The 24,328-nt window shown below is 37.2% G+C and overlaps 1 protein-coding gene across 1 annotated transcript in view; it reads right to left on the bottom strand.

Annotated features, from left to right (window-relative positions):
• The window catches only part of rspry1 (ring finger and SPRY domain containing 1), a 39,549-nt gene that overhangs the window by 10,806 nt on the left and 4,415 nt on the right, over positions 1-24,328 (bottom strand). Inside the window, exons 2-10 of the mRNA XM_028809361.2 lie at positions 23,721-24,219; positions 10,752-10,804; positions 5,459-5,571; positions 4,290-4,416; positions 4,153-4,211; positions 2,107-2,173; positions 1,888-2,019; positions 1,679-1,794; positions 458-601 (exon numbers count right to left, since the gene is read on the bottom strand). Coding sequence (XP_028665194.1) covers positions 458-601; positions 1,679-1,794; positions 1,888-2,019; positions 2,107-2,173; positions 4,153-4,211; positions 4,290-4,416; positions 5,459-5,571; positions 10,752-10,804; positions 23,721-24,064 — 1,155 coding nt within the window. The 5' untranslated portion in view covers positions 24,065-24,219. The remainder of the gene's footprint in view (positions 1-457; positions 602-1,678; positions 1,795-1,887; positions 2,020-2,106; positions 2,174-4,152; positions 4,212-4,289; positions 4,417-5,458; positions 5,572-10,751; positions 10,805-23,720; positions 24,220-24,328) is intronic.

The following is a 24,328-nucleotide window of genomic DNA, read 5'->3' on the forward strand; positions in this document are numbered from 1 at the left end:
TGTTTGAAGCATTTTGTCAAAAAAGGAAAATCTGCATTGTCCATAAGTGACTGCTTGTAGAGTCTCTTTGTAACACATGGCTGCAACATATGCCAAATGAGACTACCAAATACTGACTCAGTTGGGGTGGTTGGGGTACTGTCAGTACTTATGGTATCAGTTATTTTCTGTGAATTTTTAACTGAGAAAGATCTGTACAATTCCCTTTTCACTTTGCAAAAGAAACATATTAACATCCCCTATTATCATATTACTCCTTAATTACTTTATAATACAATTATGAGCATTTATTAGTAATCTAACATACAATGAAGTGCACTAGAAAAACTGAATAACCCAATAACAGAGGGAAAACAGAGTGTGTGCTAAGAGTTCCCTGTTCTAAGATGTGTGAACATTCATTTTTCTTATCTGCACAGCTTCAAGAAACCGATCCTGTATAATTTATGATACATACATGGTTAAGAAATTTGCTGTCTTTGGTTGCCCAACCAATCTGCATGACGCCAGATGTAATGACTGTCACTTCATAATACCATACACCAGAATCCACACAAAATGTACATCGAACACTTTCAAATGAAGAAGCGTCACAACGAGCCTGGAAAAACAAAATATGCATTAAAGTAAAACATAAATAGGAAAAGAAAAAGGAGAAAAGGATTAGGAAAAAAGCAGTTACATAAAAATATTATCCAAGTGAGGTCATGTTTAGAATAAATGCAGAGAAAGGGGAAATTAACTTCCTGCTTCAAACTAAAGCAAGGAAAATGAAATATACAGCTACAAAGAAATCTAGATTATATAAAACAAGAAGAAATGTACAGTGATAAAGGGAGCACAAAAAAAAACTTAAATGGCCATTAAAAATAAACAGTCAGAATTTCCTCTTGGGATTAATAAAGTTTACCTAAAATAGTCTATAGCCCAAATTCTGTATGTCAGAATGCAAGGCCAACACTAGTCCTAACTCCTCCTGGTTAAGTTCACCCTCTCTCTCTCGCTGTTCTAACAAACCCTTCCACTCTCATATCACCTTTCTCTTTTTTATATTAACTTGGAGAAATATTAATGAAACACTGCAAACAGTTACACTCGGACACAAAACCGAATTTTCAGTTACTCTCTATGTTAAAGAGAAGATTTAGAGTGTTCAAAGTACTAAAGGCATCTGAAAGTCAGACAAATTATTAAATTATATCATTTCAGTTGGTACACAACAACTTGTCTGTTATAAGATGAATTCAAAATTCCTCTTTCTCCAAGAAAGCCTAAAAAGGTATTTTTTGGTAAATACTTAATCATTACAGTCTCTGACTGCTCCCATTTTCTATTATCATAATAGAAACAAACCCACAAACATCATTCATCAAATCTTAATGCTGCAGAAAACGAAAGGCAGATTAAAGATAAAACAGAAACAAGATACTCTTAGTCTTGCTATATTATAGAGGTAACTTTGCGTGCAAAGACACGGCACACTGTTATTGATGTGCAAATTCAAACGTTGATAAACAGGGGATGAGCTGCTAGTCAGGTTCCTCCTAGTTATGGTCAATCAGCTGCAGCCACAAGTTTCTGTACTTGGAGTAGGCTATACCTATGCTGGCCACAGATGTTGCTAGGCTTTTGCAGCTTGTCTCAAAAGTGGCGGAAGAGCGAAAAAACTTTTTTTTACCTCAAGACCATTTGGTGATATTTTGAGATACTCGCTGACATCATTGCTGTTCAACATGGCATTGATGTTGTTAAGGTTGACTTTTTCATATGTAAACTGTCTCCCTTCTTTCAGAACTAAAAAAAAAAAAACAAACAAAAAAAAAAAAAACCTTACAGAGCGAGGCAAATAAAGAGTGTATCAATTTTCAAGATTTTAAAATGCCTTACACAGATTATCCAAACTCCACTGAGCACAGAATCCCACTTGTCGTTTAAGATAGTCAGAGTGGTTGGCCCATGTCTCCAGCATCACTAGCCTATCACTAAGGCAGGACTCTGAGACAGTCAGTTTGTTCTCACCTGCAAGAAAATTAATTTTTGCTAAAATTCTGAAAAACAAACAACTTAAAAATATTAATTTGACAAATACTTAAAATTTAGACTTACTTGTCTGTGCAAACTTTTCCAGAGCAATGAGAGCAAAAAGCATCACCGTGGGATGTGAAGCCGAATTCTAGGGGCAAGTAGATGTAAAAATTACTACTGAATTCAAAAGTCCATTTATGGGTGTCTTAGGTTATACATACACTATATTTCATTCTTAAGGTTAAATCTTAAGATATGAAACCTTTACAAACAATTCGCTTTTTAAATCACATGGACTGAAATTTTGTTTCAGTTATTGTAATTGTAAAAAAAAAAAAAAATAAAGCTGCTTTCAGTCCCTACAATAACAGAAGCACAAAAAATTCAGGTTCAACATGCCCAAATGTGTCCCTGTCACATTCACCTAAATAAATAGTGCATCTAAAAATCCATAAATCTCAGTTATTCCACTATGTTATTCTACGAAAGAAATTTGCACAACTCAAGTGTTTTCTTTTATCTTATTAATACATCTTATAGCCTTTATAAATACTCTTACTGTACATTAGAATTCAAAAAAATCTAGAAAATAGGCTGACAGCAACAAAACTACAGGTCTTCCAAACTGCATGGGCAGTGTTAAAAGGTATAACAAAAAAACTTTTTCTGGTCCACTCTACTATGACTCCTATTTTAGATTAATAGTTTATAGTTGCTTATCTAAATTCTGAACAAATAATGCTGAACTGTAATGCAAAATACCTACAAACATGAGCAGTGCAGCTCCCTGCAAACTCTGCACAGGATGATCTGGTTTAGATACTGGATGGATGAGTAGACTTTAAAGGCCCAATGGCTGGTCTAGCAGCACCCACTCTTGACATTAACAGGTCATTGCTGACTGGCACAATTCAAAATGCATTAAAAGTATCGGGTATCAGAACTTTGAGGGGGAGAGCTTTTTGAAGAAGCGGTGAAAGACCTACACCAACATATACCTATTTCAGGCCTAAATTTTCTTTCCAAAATACTAAATTTTTAAATAAAAGTAATTGTCATGCAGCTTCCATCTGACTTTACATATTAAAATTTATATCACAAATTTCAGTCTGGCTCTAGTGTTCTTGAGGCATGAAACAGATTATGCAAGTAAGTAAATGGATGGGTGGACAGATTGAAAAAATCACATGCGACACTTGTAGCCTATATATATATATTTTTATTATACACTGTTTTCTCAAACTGAATTATTTTTGAGTTGAATATTTTAGTATTTGAGAATTTATAGTCTTTTCCAACTACTTATATCACAACAAATAAAATGCACAACCCATATTTGCACAAGCTGATTTCCCACATACTATACGAGTTATTCTTCTTAAACAATGTAATTACAATGTAATCAAAGAGACAAGGCAACGGCTATGAAATTGTGACTGTGTCTATGTGTATAGAGCTCAAAAGCCCATCCTAAAAATATAATGTGCCTGCAAGCCAAAAATATTAGTACCAAGTTCACGAATTAATCTCAAAGTCAAACCTTGTATGGTCTGCTAAAGTTTCAAAGTGCTATACCAAGCAAGTAATTCCAGGATCGAAACTGAAAACAAAAAGAGTGAAAGTATGGAAACATAACAAAAATAAGGCAAGTTATATTGTTAGTATGTATGTATATTTCAGAAAAGTAGCCACATACAAAACTCTTGGCTTTGGATTGCATCGTTCTTTTAACACAGTCTGATTAACTACTTGCATTATAAACTATTGAAGACTTGGACACAAAAAAAATGTAAAAGCAAATCAATCTCAAAAGTGCAGAGCCCTCAGCCTACAATCTAAGGTATGTATGGAAATGTGCCTAAGAAGAACATTTTGTTTTAACTTTAACATAAAAAAATAGCTGCAACAAGAATACTGGACAGTAAATGAGACCACTAGTTAACATTACCACCAAAACACAAACTTAGAAGTGTACTTTGGTTCTTCAATGTATACAGTTGGTAGATATTATTTGATTTTATAAGCTACAGAATACTGGCATTCCATTGCTCAAAGAATTTTGTTCTCCACAGACAAAACATACTTTCACATTAGTTAAGATAAAAAAGCTCAAAGATTAGTACTCACCAAGCTTTCTAATAAATATTCCAATGTACCCAAACTTAAAAGTCCAATGCTAGCAGGTCCTAAAACAATGAAAAACATTGTATATAAAAAGCTTTAAGATCCCAAAAACAACTGCACAAATCTGCATACCCACATACCTGCCAGCTTTTCAGCTAAGCATCCTAGGACAGCAGTGGTATTACGGTGTTTTGCAGGATTTGAAGCATCCTGGCGTGCAACAGCTGCACTTAAATTAAGCATTTCTGAAAGTTTTTGCAGAGCATCCTGAAACAAACCGGAGTTTAAAGAAACCACAGAATTATTAACTTAGAAACAAGAAATACATAGTACTGATCCACTTTTTTGTTAAATTTACTTATTTTTTCCAACTGCTTGCTAAGTTATCATAGCTACAAAGAAGTAATACTGAATGTTCAATAATTCAACCATATACATTTTAAGAAATGCCAAACGTTTCAACTCTAAATTAGCAAATGATAAACATTGGCTGAACAAACAGAAGTGTTACATTAAGATAACCAAATATTTATACATGACATACAGTTTGGTCATTGTTCACCCTATTGCTCTAGAGTAAACAGCTTGCCAAGCGTTTGTTGAAAAAATAAACAAAATAAAGGTGTTAGATAAAGTTAACGCCAGAACATTGGCGGCCACCATCAGCTGTGACCAGGTGGATAGAGAAATTGAGGCGGACGATCCTATCATCAACCGCAGCCTCACGGTGAAATGTCAATTTGACTCTGCCATGCTTCCATACTCGGAGACCCTTAAGAATCTCAAGCAGCGCACAAAGCAGATGTCACTGATAAAAGATCTCCATCACCATCCACCAGGAGTGAAGGACAGAGTGTCGGAGGCGACGTTGAGACCTTGCAGGTTTTCCAACAGCAGCAACTAAAGTTTTTTTTTTTTTTTTTTTTTTAAATTGCGATGTTACCACAAAGAGTCACCAAAACCTAGGGATTAACTAGTGAGAAAAAATGTTCTGCATGTTACCAATTTTAATTTCTGTGCTGCATTTTATGGGTTAATTCATGGTTAATGTGTTATGAAAAGTGCATATTATCAGAAACAATGTTTTGTTATAAAGAATTTTATACAGACAAATGTATTTTGAGCAATCTCTAGTGCAAGAATAGTTTTTGGTGGCCTGGGGAACCTAACCTCTCATTTCTAATAGATTAATTTAACATTTGTGTCGGACTTTCGCTAGAAACATTACCATGGCAAAAGTTGAGGACTGATTGTATGTCTCTGCCTCCATATTATACATATTTCCCTTCAACAAATTCCTGCAACTTACTTTGGTAGGCAGTGGGCACTCATCAAGTAAAAGTGTAATAACAGCTGGCCCCAGAGGATCTTCTAATGGAATAACACGAATTAAAGACTGGACTACTTCCAACCAGCCATCATCTGTCAATAAGAGAAAATGCTAATGTAATTATTTGAACAGATCACGTTCACAAGAAACTGTTATGCAAAACTCTTCATAAAGTGTAGCATAAGAAAACATCTGAGAACTTCAGCTCCATACACACACAAAAAACACAATAGTAAATGGTATGCAACATATTTAAACAACAGGTTAATTATGTAATAAAATAAATATTATATGATGTAATACTGACATGCCAGTGCATAGACCAAAAACAGGACCATTGTTTTGATGTGTAGATGGGAATGAAAACATCCAGTAACTGATGCTTTTTGTACTTAACAAGGTAATAAGTAAGAAATAAGCCTAATACAAACCATTAACATGGTACAGAGTGAAAAAGGGATATTAGAATAACAAATAGCCTGTTAACCTAGTGGCAGTCTCAGTGAAGTGGAGCAAAATACTTAGTATTGGACAAGAAAGCTCCATCACAGATTAAATAATCAGACTGGCTGCTGGCTGGTGGAAAAATTCAGAGGAGAACTACAAATTTTGATTCCCATCATCATGTGTTTGTGTCATAGCAGGTTTCATAGCATATCAGGTAGGATAGTGGCTGGTAATTTCAGTTAGCAAAACACTTGCATTACTGCATTATTTAAAAAAGCTCATTTCAGAAATTCAAAAAAATTACTGCATTATTTTGCAAAAGTATTGCTTTTTTTTGCAAAGACATTGCCTGCTGGGATCAATAACATCACGCATGTGTGTGCTACAGCCATCTGGAAACTGCTAGTGAGGAAGAGATTAAGCACGTGCATAGTGTACAATCACGTGAAAAGAATTTAGAAAAAGTTATAAGTATACATTTAATTCCGGATGGGTGGAAATTTAATCCACCCAGTTTAGGGCCAAAGAGAGTCTGTACCACTCGGTATAAGGCAATAAGCAATTATGGTGGATGGTATGCCGGTCGTTTACAGGACTCAATTGAACAGCCATGCAGAAAAAAGTGTGTACTACATACAATTTCGTAACAAAAACCTATAAATATATATGTCACTTTAGTTTTCATCCAGTAAACTGCTACAGATATTTTGAAACAGTTTGAATCAAGTGACACAGTGGGCAGTCTTCATACCACAAATCTTTGGGATTTTATGTTGGGGAGGGATGTTATTTACTTTATAGCATATGAAGGAGTAAACTATTTAGAAAATACAAAAAAAATTGTGTTTACGGCCAATATTGTGAAGGTAAGTAATGAGTAAATGTAACTAAGCTACTTTTAAAAGTGTTGTACCCCAAGACTGTAAATAGTTACTGATAAATTCTGATATAATATTAAAAATGTCCTAATACCTCATTTTCTGGGTTTTGGTTTATTAGGTACACTATACCTTTCCTAAGTAACTTACTATTTATTAAATGACAATCCCATATTTTAAGGTAATTAAATTTAATATTTTTAAAATATGAAGGCAAGCTTCACGTTTTTTTCAACTTTGCACCAGACAATACAGCTTAAGTAAATCAAGGAACAGTATTTTGCTCAGATTTTCACACATGACAGCATCACTGGTTTATCAAGAATACATAACCACCTGGATTATCCAGAATAGCATTTTGTGATTGAAAGATTATTTACAAAAGTGACCAATAGAGGACAATGAGACTGGCAAATCATAACAAATCAACTAACAGTTAAGTACAACAGCGATGCCACAAGAAGCGTATCAGAACTCAAATGTCTTTTTATCTTGTTCCAGATGTATGATGTCAGACGACAACCCAACTAAGTTCCCCTTTTATTATCTTTAAAAAGGAAGTGCAGTTGCAGTCAAATAAGAAACAGATACTGGTTTACTCTAACAGTCTTGCTTGGTCTGACGAATCTTGGTTTCCTGCTGTTGGTGTATCAGAAAACTGAAAATCTCAAAAAGTCTACAAATATACCCACTGTGAGGGATGGCCGGCCATTCATCCCGGCCAATACCCCCAGGCCAGTAGATGGAGCTCTCCTTGCAACGTGGAGATGCCCCGAATTCCAGCAGGGCCTCATGGACTATGGAGTTTTAATACACAGCCCTGCTGGATAACGTCGGGGCCGCCAGGAGTCGCTGCAGGGAGGCTCAAGGACTTATATGTGCCCTATAACCCGGAAGCACGTCATAATCATATGACCAGAGGGAACGACGGGTTTCCGGGTTGAAAAGAAGGACTTTTTATCTGACCCGGAAGTGATAAAAAATCACATGGATTGTAAGATGGGAAACACTTCCAGGTCAGGGAATATAAAAGGACGATGGGAAATCCCAGACGTTGAGCTGAGCTGGGTGGAAGGGTGGCAACGCGTCTGGGAGTGTGGAGGATTATTGTATTGTTATTATTGCCATATTATTGAGTATTGTGGAGAGGAGGGTGCTTTGTGCACTTTATTATTATAATAAATATTCATATTTGGACTTTTATCTGGTGTCTGACGTCTAGTCTGAGGGTTCAAGGGGTCACGGAGACTTTAAACTGTCACACCATTCAGATGTAAACAATGCAAACAGGTAATGGCAGAGCAATGGGGTAGGGTTTAGTTCTTCAGGCACAAGTCCAACGAGAAGTGAATCCTTATATACCACAAGATACAAGAAATTCTTTGTTGAAAAATGTACAGTAATGTACACATCTCCAAACAGTAAACTGTTCTGTGCTACAAACTCAGGAAAATCTTAAAACAGTTCCATGAACAAGGAATTAACTCTCAATCCAAGGGATAAGATGGAGTAAGCTTTCAGAGTTGAGTTTGCAACAACTATGGGCTAACATTGGAGTTAAAATGGGCCAACATTCCTACCTTTCACTAGTTACTTATTAAGTCCATTCCCTGACATATTCAAATCAGTACTAAGGTATTTTGCCTTAAATACAGAAAATGATAGGTTACGTTGCATGGAACTCTGGCTGAGGAAAAAAGAAAAATACACATCCCTCAAGTAGGTTGTTTAACTGTGCAGAAGAAACAGGTCGTTAAATTAATGAATTAGCAGATACCCTGCAATCAGTAAAATCCCTCCAAATGGTCATAGATAACATTCAAATTTAATTACATAGATGTATGTTTCAGAAGCTATAATGCACATTGTACTTTATGAGCAAAGCTTTACAGACTCAGTCCTGTCTACAAGCAGACAATGTAAAAATGGGATTAAAAAGATTTAATAGGATATAGGGATTGTGTGCCATTTTGGACATACACTATGAGGAATGTCTGAAACAGGCCAATTTTTTCAGTTTATGAAAACTGAGAACATATATAGCTTCCATCCATACCCCTAAATGTAAAAAAAAAAAAAAAACACATAAATTAAAGTACATGGAACAATTTACCAGATAACACAGATGAAATTGGCACCTTGGGGACTTTTAAGTCTCAAGTCTGTATTTTAAAAAGAATTGTTCAAAAGGAGTAATCCCAATATACTGGGATAATTGTGAAGTTTCCCTCAAAACTCTTATGTTGCCATGATCTCTTAATTAGAACCCAAGCATATTCAAATTACAGTCAGTAAAGATTAATCTTACTTTAAGTATACCGGACAAGTCACAAATTTATATTAAACTGGTAAATATCTCAATTTTGTCATTGTACTTTGGAAAAAGATGCATGTTGTTAACCACCACTAAATTTACCACCTCCAGAAGCATTACTAGCTCTAAAACTCTATCCTTTTTTTTTCTTTTAAAAAGTTACTTCTACATGGAACACTAATGTCAGAGGCACCACCTGTCTAATGTATTTTCTAAGCAATATACTGTATTTTCATAACCTCTAGGGAAAGGCTCCAATAAAATGAGGAAGGGTCTTTAATATTTATACTATACAGCTCAATTTTATTTTAATGTTAAGCCTTAAATTTTATTTTAATCTTAAACCTCCCATTCCTTTTATTACACTAAAATATTAAAGGACACATCAAAATAAATTTTGAATAAAGCTAAAATTGTTCTTTTGATTCATGTAGTGGTTTTATCATTCACAGACGAAATATTAAAATCAACTGTATTTGTATTATTAAAAATTAATCCAATAAAAATGTAGAACATTTTCCAACCTAAGAAAAGTAAGGAAATCTCTTATCAATTTCTGCTGACACACACAAACTGGAATTTTGCTGCCAAGTACAGTTTAAATTGGCACAACACTATGTCTTTTTTTCTATGAAAAATTATACAATGCAAAAAGAATGCCAGAAATAACCAGTCTTCCTTAGATGACAAAGTCCTTTGATCATAAAAAATATAAGACTATAATTGGGTCGGCTAAGTAAGGTTGAAATTAACTTGATAAAATGGAACACAGCATAACATTCATAAGTGAGGGGCAAAAATATATACCATTTCATAGTTAAATAGACTAGTTTTTAGATTCTTTAATTAAACCCACAGATACAATGAGCTCCACAATATGTGCTATATTGTCATAAGGAATGAAACAGGAAAGCACTAAAAAGAAAAACTGTGCAGATAAAACAGAAATGGAAGAAAACTTGTAAAGGTTTTATTAAAGATCACTTAAAACATGCAAGAACAATATATTTTCCAAAGAACACAGAGTAGATCAAATAATAATTATTCTCATTTCAGCCAACAACAGTAAATTTATAAGGTTTTCTCAAATACTCCACCTCGTTTAGAAGCTGTTGCAATGAAAAACATGCATATATACAAAAAAGTAAAATCAAACATGGCCTAAATAAACATGAACAAGAGGACAGCTATCCTTTTTAAACCACAGTTTTCACATGAGACAGCAACCATTTATTTAAAACTAGGTGTGCTTGTATCTGGCTACATAATGAAAATGACTTTTAAATGTTTTTTAAGCAAACTCTGTAACCTAGAGCACAAACAACTGTTTATTCTTCTTGTGGAAAATCATTTTCCTTATGGTTAGTTTGGTAAGCAGCCTTATTTCTCAGTAATTCCCCTCAATTCCAAAAAAAAAAAAAAAAAAAAAAATGCTGTAACTATTAGTTTGCAAAATAGGACCCATAAAAGACATCAGTATATATATATTTTTTAATTAAACAGGATATTTCAACTTATGAAAAATTAAGTCATATACAATCAAAATAGACTATCTGGGATATTCAGTGGTCTGAAGAATTCAAAAACATAGATTTCTTCCACTATTTGCAACAGTAAACGGTTAGTAAGTTACCTGTTTCTGCCATTTCATGTAGCGTGATCATGGAATAAGGTGGCTCCTGGTCACTAAAAGGAAAACAAAAACAGTACATTTTAAAATGCACATATGCATTGTGTTTCCACTAAAATTTTTTGTAAGTAACACATTTAGATTATTATCTAAATAATAAAAAAAATGTCTACCTTGACCATTGCGAGTGTTTGAATACAGAACAACAGGCACTTGAACTTTTCCCCCCCCAAAGTGTTCCAGTAATTTGATCTTTTTAGAGCATGAAAGACCATCAATGCTTGCAGCAGTTGCAAACCTAAAAACCATTTTCAGTGACTTCAATATCTTCAGCGTCACTTAAAGGAGTGATTTATCATATTTCACAAGATTGTTTTGCAAGAAAGTGACTGTTTACATTTCACATTAATATATGGCTCAATCTGTCCAGTTAGATTCTATAACAGTAGGAACCACCCCCAAAAAGAAAACAGGAAGGATTTTAAATATCTTTGTAGAAAGATAAAGAAACTTTTATTAAAATCTGCTATTCCATCATTGACTAAATAAAAGATATGGAGGTATATATATATATATATATATTATATACACACATACATACATACACACATACATATATACACATACATATACATATATATACATACATACATACATACATATACACACACATATATACAGTCACATACTGGTTTACACAAAGAAGTCTTATTTTTCAGTATGTATATGGAGTAGTAGTGGATAACATAGCATTAAGCATTTTCCCTATGCTTTTAATAAGTTGCACTTGTTTATACCGAGTAATAGAATTGTACTTTTTTTGTTTAAAGTTTGTTTTACATCATATAATCTAACCCATCAATTTTCTGAACCCATTTGTTGCAGCACTGTGCACAAGGCAGAAACCCACCCTGACACACACATCCTTCACGACACCAAACAATACTAACTTGCCAATAAACCCTGTTTAGGATGTAAAGAAACCCCACACTACCAGTGATCAGGTTAGAAATCAAAGCCGGGTTTCTTGGGCTATTAAGCACCAACATCTTAATAGCTCATGAATTACTTATTAAATATGTATCTCAAAAATGCAATTTTTGCTAAATTAAACATTTGCTTTTCTGAAAAAGGGAAGACTTTGGCACACAATCAGCATCAATAATTTATCTAAACAAATACTAGAAAGGAATAGCTTTTGAAAAATAAAATGATATTCCCTTTGCCCTACAAATACACAGCATTTAAAAGTAACAAAATTCTACCAAGTGAACATCATATTTCAACAGCCATGTCTGAACTACGGACGATAAAAAAGAAGACTTAAATACTAATCTGGCAATCCTGTTTTTCTGGCTATCCTGCATCTTGCAGTGTGGCCTCTGTATTTGTGTTTATGAAGTCTTCTGTGGACAGTAGGCTCTGACACATACACATCTGCCTCCTTAAGACTGTTTCTGATCTGATGGACAAGCATTTGGGGCATTTTGCTTTACCATTGTGAGGATTTTTCTGTCATCAGCAGTGGAGGCCTTCCTTGAACTACCAGTCCCTTTTCGATTACTGAGTTCACCAGTGTGCCCTTTCTTAATAATAATAATTCTTTACATTTATATAGCTGACTGTTGATTTAGGTAATACTAAGATTTTACTGATGTCTCCAATGCTTTTATTCTTGTTTTTCAGACTCACAATTGCTTCTTTTGCTTTCATTGGTACAGCTCTTGCCCTCAAGTTGAAAAATGGCAACTACAGACTCCAAAAGGTAGCATGAAGGTAGATGCAAGCCTAGGTATCTTATTATTGCACGAATGAAACACAACTGAGTAATCACAAACCTCTGATGCCAATTTCGCCAAATGTGGTGCCGTGTCATTTCTACATGGTGAGAGTGAAATGTATAGAAACACCCTTAAATTAAACTCTGCAATGTGCACTTTAATCATATCTAAAATTATAAATCAAACCATTTAAACTGTGGAATTAAATTGTGCTATTGTCCCAAACATTATGGGGGGGCACTGTACTGTAAGTTCATCAGCCAATGTAATTATACTATGCTAACTAGCTCCCTCTTATACAAGGTTAGTCAAAAGAAAGCAAGAGAGCAGGCTCGCTGATGAATGCCGGCAGCTGGGAGGAGAGCACCTCAGGAGGAGTGTTAGGCCGACACTCGATAGGGGCAGCAGGAAGCGGTCACTCCTGCTGAGCAATCTCAGGAGCTGGAGTGTCCCAGAAGGTGGTTGGCTCTCAGTACAAGACCAGGAAGGCAGAAGGAGTCAGGGAGGCTTGGGAGAGTGAGCCCCAGCGCGAGCGCCCTGGTCGCTGGGGAACCAGTCTCTGTCAGGCGGATCAGCTGTACAGAGCCAGGGGAAGAAAGGCTACCAGACCAGCAGAAGGTCAGCTGCAGGTATGGCAACTCCCCTGTTGCAAAGCCCACATGGGAGAAGCAGGGGAGCAGCCAGCAAAAGGAAGGCGGCACTGAGTTTTAAAACAGGACAGTTTCTAGAGTAAGTTGGATGAAGGGGTGGAGAGTGGGTAGGTATAGTGTCAAGGAGAGGAATGTAGAAGGTCAGATGGTAGTAGACTTTGCAAAACGGATGGACATGGCTGTGGTGAATACGTATTTTAAGAAGAGGAAGGAACACAGAGGGATGTAAAAGAGTGGAAGAAGAGGTACACAGGTAGATTATATCCTATGCAGGAGGGTTAGTCTGAAGGAGACTGGAGACTGCAAAGTGGTGACAGGGGAAAGCGTAGGTAGGCAGCATTGGATGGTGGTCTGTAAGATGACATTAGAGATCAAGAAGAGGAGGAGAAAGAGGATAGAGCCAAGGATCAAATGGTGGAAGCTGAAAAATGAAGTTCAGGGTGGAGGAAGACAGACAGTGGGTGGCAGTGGAGTTACCAGATAGCTGGGCAACTATAGCAGAAGTAGAAAGGGTAACAGCTAGAAGTGTGCTTGATGTGACATCTGGAGAGTGGAAGGAGGATAAGGAAACCTGGCGGTGGAATGGGGAAGTGCAGGAGATTGTACAGTGGAAGAGGATATCAAGGAAGAAATGGGATAGTCAGAGAGATGCAGAAAGGGGACAAGAGTACAAGGAGATAAGGCATAAGGTGAAGAGAGAGGTGGAGAAGGCTAAAGAAAAGGCATATGGTGAGTTGTATGAGACGGACACTAAGAAGGGAGAAAAGGATCTGTGCCGATTGGCTAGTCAGGGGATAAAGAGACTGGAAAGATGTGCAGCAGGTTAGGGTGATAAAGATGGAAACATACAAGTAAGAAGAGCGTGTTGAGCAGATGGAAAGAGTTCCTGAGAGGCTGATGAATGATGAGAATGAGAGAGAGAAGGTTGGATGATGTGGAGATAGTCAATCAGGAAGTGCAATTGTTTAGCAAGGAGGAAGTAAGGACAACTATGTAGAGCATGAAGAATGAAAAGGCTGGTGGTCCAGATGACATACCTATAGTAGCATGGAGGTGTTTAGGAGAGATGGTAGTGGAATTTTTAACCAGATTGTTTAATGCAATCTTGGAAAGTGACAGGATCCCTTAGGAGTGAAGAAGTGTACTGGTACAGATTTTTAAGAATAAGTGAGATGTTCAGAACTGTAGCAATTACATAGGGATAAAATAGATGAGCCACATCATGAAGTTATGGGTAAGAATAGTGGAAGCTACATTAAGAAGGAAGGTGATGATTAGGGAGCAGCAGTATGGTTTCATGCTGGGAAAGAGCACTACAACAACAACATTTATTTATATAGCACATTTTCATACAAAAAGTAGCTGAAAGTGCTTTACATACTGAAGAAAAATAAAAGACAAAATAAGAAATTAAAATAAGACAACATTAGTTAACATAGAAAAGGAGTAAAGGTCTGATGGCCAGGGTGGATGCAATGTTTGCTCAGAAACTGTTGATGAAGAAGTATAGAGAATGACAATAGGAGTTGCATTGTGTCTTTATGGACTTAGAGAAAGCATATGGCAGGATTCCTAGAGAGGAGTTGTGGTACTGTATGAGGAAGTCGAGAGTGGCACAGAAGTATGTAAGAGTGGTACAGCATATGTAGGACCTGTGACAGTGGTGAGGTTTGTGGTAGGAGTGACGGATACATTCAAGGTAGAAGTGGGATTACATCAGAGATTGGCTCTGAGCTCTTTCTTATTTGCAATGGTGATGGACAGGTTAACAGAGGAGATTAGACAAGAGTCCCCCATGGACTATGATGTTTGCAGATGTCATTGTGATCTGTAGGAAGAGTAAAGAGCTGGTCGAGAAGAGAAGATATGCTCTAGAAAGGAGAGGAATGAAGGTCAGTAGGAACAAGATAGAATAAATGTGTATGAATGAGAGACAGGTCAGAGGAATGGCAAGGATGCAGGGAGATTAGAGTTGGTGAAGGTGGATGAGCTTAAATACTTGGGATAAGCAGTACAGTGTAACGAGGAGTTTGGAAGAGAGGTGAAGAAGAGAGTGCAGGCAGGGTGGAGAAGTGTGTCAGGAGGGTTGTGACAGACGGGTACCAGCAAGAGTGAAAGGGAAGGTCTACAAGATGGTAGTGAGACCAGCTATGTTATATGGGTAAGAGACGGTAGCATTGACCAAAAAAAACAGGAAACAGAGCTGGAGGTGGCAGAGTTAAAGATATTAAGACCTTTAAGATTTGCACTGGTTATTACAAGGATGGACAGGATTAGAAATGAGTACATTAGAGGGTCAGCTCAGGTTAGACGGTTGAAAGACAAAGTCAGAGAGGTGAGATTGCGTTGGTTTGGACAAGTGCAGAGAAGAGATGCTGGGTATATTGGGAGATGGATGCTAAGGATAGAGCTGCCAGGGAAAAGGAAAAGAGGAAGGTCTAAGCGAAGGTTTATGGATGTGGTGAGAGAGGACCTGCAGGTGATGGGTGTAACAGAACAAGATGCGAGGACAGAAAGATTGGAAAAGATGATCTGCTGTGGCAACCCCTAACAGGAGCAGCCGAAAGAAGAAGAAGACATCTCTTAACTGTATAAGGCATGGGTGCTCCATTCTGATCTTGGAGGGCCACAGTGGCTACACATTTTCACTTTCTCTTAGGACTGAAGCTGAAGTAGAAGATGGCTGACCAATAGCCACAATGTGTTGATGAAGAACTTCAGGCCCTTGCGAGTTAGATTCAGCAACTCTTTATCAGACAGCCACAACTTAGTGATCTTATAGCTGGCCTGCGAAAAGGGGCTTCCTCAACAACTCGTCTCCACATGTCAACAGCAACCCCGCACCATGCCACCTTATCAGTAGGCCAAGCGAATTTTACCCCTGCTCCTATTCAAAATGATGGCAATGAGAACCTGGCTGTTTCAGCGTTGGAGGTGATCTGGCTTTGAGCCCCCCACCTGCATCAAGTCAGGCAAACATTGAAATCAACAACCACTTTGACACTCTCTGCTCCCCAACAGTGCCGGTAGACACTGGTGATGCAGTCATTACTGGGGATTCAATTGTACAAAACCTCAATATTTAATTCTCTCAACAGAAAACTTTTGTTTCTCATTTTCCCAGTGCATAAGTTTCAGACGCTACAAGAACAGCACCAACAGTCTTCCAGAAGCACAAGGACAGGGCTGTTGGAACTGTTGTACTCCATGCAGGTGCAAACAACATTTGATATTGACAGTCGGAGGTTCTAAAGCCAGACTTCGCAGCACTAATCCAAGCCACGAAAGAGAGGGCCACGGCTATGATAATCATCATTTCTGGTACTTTGCCATTGGTTAGAAGGTTGAATTAAGCCTACAGTCAACTACTGTCCTTGAACAACTGGTTGAGAGGCTTCTGCAAAAGACAAAACATTGGCTTTGTGGACAAGTGGGATATTTTTTGGGAAACACTGTTTCTTCAGACGAGATGGTCTGCACCACAACTGATTCGGCACCTGGGTCATCTCTGACAACAACTCAAAAAATAATCTGTCTTTTCTGACTATGTAATTTTAGTCCAGTGTATTTTATAATACTGTTTTAGGATGAAATAATTCTGTAGTGAGCTCACCATTAGATGTGCACTGCATTAGCACTATAATAACTACCAGTCTAACTAAAAAACCCAGAAAAAGTGGTATAAATGTGAATAATTTAATTACCATTTCTCTTATACAAGTGCACTGTATTAGAACTAATAGATTTTAGATTAAAGAAAAAATCTTCACAAAGTGGCATTAACAAGAATACCCTTATTACTATTTCAGCCCGCCATAACATTCTTGATTGAGCTCTGCTCTTCCGAGACCTTAAATATGGCTCTGCTACATATTGGAGTGCTAACCAGCAAGACTTTTTACATTAACGATCTTATCAGTGATAAGGAAATTAACTCTCTCTCACTAAGTGAAACATGGCTCAGCTCATATGGTGCTGCAGTATTAATTGAAGCAGCACCTCCAAATTATACTAAAAAACTAGTGAAACTTCTGAAGCTTTTGCAGTAGTTTCTAAAACACAAAATAAATTATATTAGAATGAATATAGTACAACCCCACAAAGTTTATATAATTGAATCCCAGCATACCTTTTAAAGCAAGTTAAATTCTTTCACTGGAATAGATCAACCCAAACTACGTATATATTTTTCAGTTGAAACCCTCCACCTGCATCCTTGATCCAGTATCAACAGGCTTTTTAAAGAAGTCTCTGATGTCCTTATTGATCGTGTACTTGACATAGTTAACTCCTCATTACATACAGGGGTCTTACCTGACTGTCTAAATACTGCAGTTGTTAAACAACTCCTCAAGAAATGTAATTGACTTATCTGTCTTTGGCAATTTTAGCCCAATTACCAACCTGCATTTCTTAAGTGAAATTCTAGAAAAGATAGTCATTAAGCAGGTTAATCATTACTTGAATAAGCATTATATTCTTGACAAACTTCAATCACGTTGTAAAACAAAGCATAGTAAAGAAACAGTCCTGGTTAAAGCAGTAAATGATTTGCGAATTAATGTGGACAGAGGGCATATCTCTTGTTGTTCTCTTAAACTTGAGTGCAGCATTTGACACCATAGACCACAGTATTCTTATAAAATTGCCTTAGACAGTAGGTGGGCCCCTCTGGCAGTGTCTTCAATTGGTTCCAGTCTTACTTAGCAGGTAGAAAATTCTTTGTTAGTTGTGGGGATTGTACTTTGGACATACAGGATTTGTTCTGGGACCACTGCTCTTTACAATCTACATGCTTCCATTAGGTCTATCTCAAAGCACAAGGTGAGCTACCACAGCTATGCAGATGTCACACAGATGTATTTATGTATTTTGCCTGTAGACCTAGATGCTCTTGGCTCTCTGATCCAATATCTTAGCAGTATTTGTGATTGTAGTAACTTTCTTAAACTAAACAAGCATACAGTGATCCCTCGCTATATCGCGCTTCGCCTTTCGCGGCTTCACTCCATCGCGGATTTTATATGTAAGCATATTTAAATATATATGGCGGATTTTTTGCTGGTTCGCGGATTTCTGCGGACAAAGGGTCTTTTAATTTCTGGTACATGCTTCCTCAGTTGGTTTGCCCAGTTGATTTCATACAAGGGACGCTATTGGCAGATGGCTGAGAAGCTAGATTGCTTACTCTTCTCTCTCTCTCTTGCGCCGACTTTCTCTGATCCTGACTTATGGGGATTGAGCAGGGGGGCTGTTCGCACACCTAGACGATACGGACGCTCGTCTAAAAATGCTGAAAGATTATCTTCACGTTGCTACCTTTTGTGCAGCTGCTTCCTGAAACGACATGCTGCACGGTGCTTCGCATACTTAAAAGCTCGAAGGGCACGTATTGATTTTTGATTGAAAAACAAACTCTGTCTCTCTCTCTCCCTGCTCCTGACGGAGGGGGTGTGAGCTGCCGCCTTCAACAGCTTTGTGCCGCGGTGCTTCGCAAAGCCAAACAGCCCTATTGATTTGTTTGCTAGAGATTGTTTTCTCTATCTATGTGACATTCTGTGCTCCTGACACGCACTCCTTTGAAGAGGAAGATATGTTTGCATTCTTTTAATTGTGAGACAGAACTGTCATCTCTGTCTTGTCATGGAGCACAGTTTAAACTTTTGAAAAAGAGACAAATGTTTGTTTGCAGTGTTTGAATAACGTTCCTGTCTCTCTACAACCTCCTGTGTTTCTGCGCAAATCTGTGACCCAAGCATGACAATATAAAAATAACCATATAAACATATGGTTTCTACTTCGCGGATTTTCTTATTTCGCAGGTGGCTCTGGAACGCAACCCCCGCGATGGAGGAGGGATTACTGTATATCTTAATACTGCGAGGATATTAGGAATAAATGTTATGATTAAGGTTTAAAAATTAAGGCGGAGGGAATGAATTTGGGGATAATCATCGACTCTGACCTAAACTTTAAATCACACCTTAACCAGATTACGTAGACTGCATTTTTTCACTTAACAAATGTAGCAAAAGTTAGACCTCTTATTAGGGGTGGGCGGTATGACCAAAATTCTATATCACGGTATTTTTCTAAATTATCCTGGTTTCACGGTATTTTTTTCCCCATGCATGAGTGGATGTTAGCCAGTAATTGCAGTGGAAAATGTGGTTAAGAATAACCTATTCCACTGTCAAGAGTATTGTACATTGTACAAAAAAAATTTTTTAATGTGCACACAAGTATTAATACAGTTTTGCATTGCCCCATAAAGTGATAGTTTTCAAGGGGGTGGCACTAATGGAGAAGGTATCACATTGCATGACAGATGCAGTCAAAATATAGAACCTTTTCATTGAACAAATTTTGCAAAAACAAACTATAATTTTGACAACATATTTTCAACCATACAAAGAGGCATTTAGACTTAGTAAAATATCCAGAAGTGCTTGTCAAAAATTGTATTGCACCGAATATGCCTTAGAAAAGGAATAAATAGTAAATATTTTTTGTAAACCAACTACACTTTCTGTTAATGTTAACAATCTCTGTCCACTGACACGTTAAAGTGACTTTTTAAACAACTTTACCGATAGTTGCACTATTACTTCAAGACTTCAAGCCCAGGTGCATTACACAGTATTCACCAAATTAAAATAAAATACAACAAGTGCAACTTGGTGATGACATCTTTACCAGCTGAACCATCATTTAGGCAAACTGCATTAATATGGACCTTGCTTCAAGCTAAGCTATACTGGGAAGAAAAAAACAAACTATATGTCGAGATTAAAGTCGACATTTCCACTTTATTCTCATAGTTTACTTCATAATTAAAGTAGAATGTCGTAACTAAACTTCTTCCTAAAATCAATGTTTAATCAATTACTTAATTTACCCCGTCATAAATTAATGCAGCACATTATTAAATGCTTTGTGTTACGTTCCCTGACGCAGTGGTTAATCACTACGCTTCTTAAGCGATCACCATACAGAATCCATTCACTTCATGATATTCCTGCTTTCTGAAAATTTAGAATGCTAAGATAAATACTTGATATCATTTTCATGATGAAATGCATTAAAGCAGGTATTACACATGCACGGTAGTGAGGCAGTAGTGCTGCTCCCTCGCAGTAAGGGGTCCCCAGGTGTATGTTCAGTGTAGAGAACTTTATGGCAGGTGTGACGAGGCTCCAAAAAACTGGATGTATGAATAGCTATCGCATAGGTTTAACTTAAATATTGTGTAAATGTTGGGTTTGTGATCTGCTGGTCGGAGACATGAACACAGAATTCAATGCATGTTCTTCTCAGCGGGCTATCTTTATTGCATGCATGCTGTCTCTATTTGACGTAGGCTACCAAAACCCCAGTTCCTATCCTTCCTTTTTCTTTCACCACATAACCAATCACCACACGATAAAAGTCTTTGTGAAATTCAAACTAGTTATAAACTTAGCCCACGGAGTGTTCAGAACTTTAAAAATATCTTCGTTATACATGTTTAATTATGCCATCCATTCAGAGTTGCGCCCATCTCTGAACGAATCACTTAACACAAAGCACTTAATGTGCTATATAACTTATGACGGGGTTTGAGAAAATCTAGTAAATTAAATATTCATTTTATGATGAAGTTTAGTTTACGATGTTCTACTTTAATGACAAATTACGAGAATAAAGTCAAAAGAATATATTCTCGTCATAAGCGTCAAGATTAAAGTGGAAATGTCGAGAATAAAGTCAAAATGTCGTCACACTATTACACAGTACCCAGGTACATTACACTGTATTGAAAACAAATAAAACAAGTACAACTTGGCTTGCAGTATTATCCAGTAGTATAGAAACAGTATTTACACATCTGACCTCTTAAAACTAAAGCATCTCCAGGCGACAGATGTGACTGCTTTTTTTCGGCTCTCTGTCCATTTTCACCGCGCGGCATATCTATGCTACCGCCCACTATTTGGTGGTGTAGCAGTGAAAAAGAGCCCTAGTGCAACAAATCTGTGTTTAGCGGTGTAGCAGTGAAAAAGGTCCCCACTTGAACAGTTTCCCACTGCGCCACGTTCCGAACGTCGTTTAGGCAATTTAAACCGGTGCTGCGGTATAAGAAAAATCCATATCATAAAAAAAAATAAAAAACGGTTTTCGGTATGAACCGTTATACCGCCCAGCACTACCTCTTATAACTTCATAAGACGCTGAAAATTAATTCACGCTTTTGTTTATAGTTGACTAGATTACTGTAATGCACTCCTAACAGGACTACCTAAGAAAAACATCATTTGGAACTAGTGCAGAATGCATCAGCCAGAATCTTAACTAAAAAAATAAAATTTGAGCACATCTCACCAGTTTTAGTTTCATTACATTGGTTACCTATGTCATTCAGAATTGACTTTAAAAGACTGCTAAAGCCTTAAATAATCTTGCTCCATTCTATATTTTGGAATGCCTGTCCCCATACACTCCAAGTCATAACCTTAGGTCTTCGATTGGAGGTCTGCTTATAATTCCAGGAGCCAAGCTTAAAAGAAGTGGTGAGGTGGCCTTTTGCCGTTATGTACTTAAAATCTGGAATATTTTACCAATTGAAATTCATCAGGCTAATACTGTGAAACATTTAAAAAAACTGCTAAAAACCCATTTTTTTCCAGGTTCTTCTGTGGTGGCAATCTGTGCCACCCTCACTGTTCAAGGCACCATGCAGTCCCCTGAGATGGTGGAATGAAGATGGGTGTCTCAGCTGTCCACAAGACCAACTACATCATATCCTATCATGTGAAGCATGAGACGTTTGATTTAGGGACATTTACATTAAGTAGAATACCCAGTGGGTCCTGAGTAGACTTTTGGCCTTGGAACCCCTGTAGATATTGCTTTTTTTCCTCTAGCCTAATCTGACTTTTTTTTTGTCCTCCCAGTAATCTGACTTTACCCTGTTTTGTTGTTACTTGTTCTTTTATATTATTGCCTATTCTTAATAGTTTCTTTTCTGGTAACTTTCTTTTTGTCATCTTGTAAACCACTTTGAGCTACATTGTTGTAAGAAAAAGTGCTATACAGTAATCCATCCTCGATCGCGGGGGTTGCGTTCCAGAACACCCCGCGAAAGGTGAAAATCCGCGAAGTAGAAACTATATGTTTATATGGTTATTTTTATATTGTCATGCTTAGGTCACAGATTTGCACAGAAACACAGGAAGTTGTAGAGAGACAGGAACTTTATTCAAACACTGCAAACAAACATTTGTCTCTTTTTCAAAAGTTTAAACTGTGCTCCATGACAAGACAGACATGACAGTTCTGTCTCACAATTAAAAGAATGCAAACATATCTTCCTCTTCAAAGGAGTGTGCGTCAGGAGCAGAGAATGTCAGAGAGAGAGAGAGAAAAGCAAACAAATCAATAGGGCTGTTTGGCTTTTAAGTATGCGAAGCACCGTGTAGCATGTCGCTTCACGAAGCAGCTGCACAGAAGGGAGCAACGTGAAGGTAATCAGCATTTTTAGACAAGCGTCTGTATCATCTAGATGTGCGAACAGCCCCCCTGCTCACACCCCCTCCGTCAGGAGCAGAGAATGTCAGAGCAAGAGAGAGAGAGAGAGAGAGAGAAAGTAAGTTGGGTAGCTTCTCAGCCATCTGCCAATAACGTCCCTTGTATGAAATCAACTGGGCAAACCAACTGAGGAAGCATGTACCAGAAATTAAAAGACCCATTGTCCGCAGAAATCCGCAAACCAGCAAAAAATCCGAAATATATATTTAAATATGCTTACATATAAAATCCGCGAGAGTGAAGCCGCGAAAGGCGAAGCGCGATATAGAAAGGGATTACTGTATAAATAAATGCTGTTGTTTAATTAGAGACCAGTTTTTGCTGCTAAATTAACTAATTGATTTGCTATTTAAGACTCAGATCATTTAAATCAGGGCTGCAGGTTTTTGTTCCAACCCAATTCCTTTATGAGAAGTCATTTATTGCTAAAATGACATTTTTGTTTCATTTTAGTTATCTCACTTGTTAAGACTGAGCCCTAAATTGCTTGTTTTAGTTTAAAACAGCAGCACTCACTGTCTTTAATTGCTCCTTATTAGCAACAAAGTGCTAATGACAAAGGAACCAACAGTTCTCCATGCACCTTGTTTCCATTTACACCTGAGATTACTCATTATGCATTATTTGGATTAATAAAGTAATTATTAAGAAAGGAAGGATACTAAAGAGAAAGTGAAGAACTGAAAATCACTCATCAGTTTTAGGCTTCAAATAAATTGGATAAAATAAATAAAATAAAATAAATAAAATGTTGATTAGAAAGGGGGGAAAATGTGATTAAAAAGGACCTGACATTATAGAGTTAAAACACTAACGAGACATGATATTAAATAAGACCAGTAACTGGCAAGGATTGTTTTAATTAAGTTTGGGTTAGAAAAAAAACCTTCAGCCATTGCAGCCCTCCAGGACCAATGTAGATCACACTTGGCTAAATTCATAACATTGTTGTCTTTAAAAACAGTTTAACTTACTTGTCAACTAGTGTCCTGATCACTGCTAAAGTGTCTAAAACCAGCCCATCAACATTTTGTTTTTTCCGTCGTGGTTCATGTGGTCCTCGTCCGCGTCTTGGTGGTCTTACAGGGTCCCTTGGTCTACTTCTTGCCTCCTGCTCTAGTGAGTTTTCCATATGTCGCATTTGACTTGAAGCATTACTGTCTTCAACATCACTGTCTTCTCGGCAGACACAGCTGTTCCCCATCTTTTTGGGTATAGAGCTTTCCCACAAACGAAAAAGGTGCAGCTCTAGAGTAAGCAGCAAACCTCGGCCCAGGCTCCTGCTTGCATGGAACACAACCCAGGCCAGAATAATCATTTAGACAGTTTAAAGAAGTGTGTCTTGACAATCCATAAGGGTATGCCAGCCATCGTGTTGCATTTAGACAACCATGAAACAAAGGATGGTAAAGCGCCAAATGCAGGGTCATGCATCATCAACGAGATTCTTCATCTGATATTACTCCAGTTTACCTGAAACAAAAAGGATACTTCGATAAATGCTACTATATATATATATATATATATATAGAAAAATTTCACATTTATTCTGAAAATGAAGAACATTTCACACTTACAAAGT

Source organism: Erpetoichthys calabaricus, chromosome 9 (assembly GCF_900747795.2).
Source record: "Erpetoichthys calabaricus chromosome 9, fErpCal1.3, whole genome shotgun sequence".
NCBI classification, from domain to species: Eukaryota; Metazoa; Chordata; class Cladistia; order Polypteriformes; family Polypteridae; genus Erpetoichthys; species Erpetoichthys calabaricus.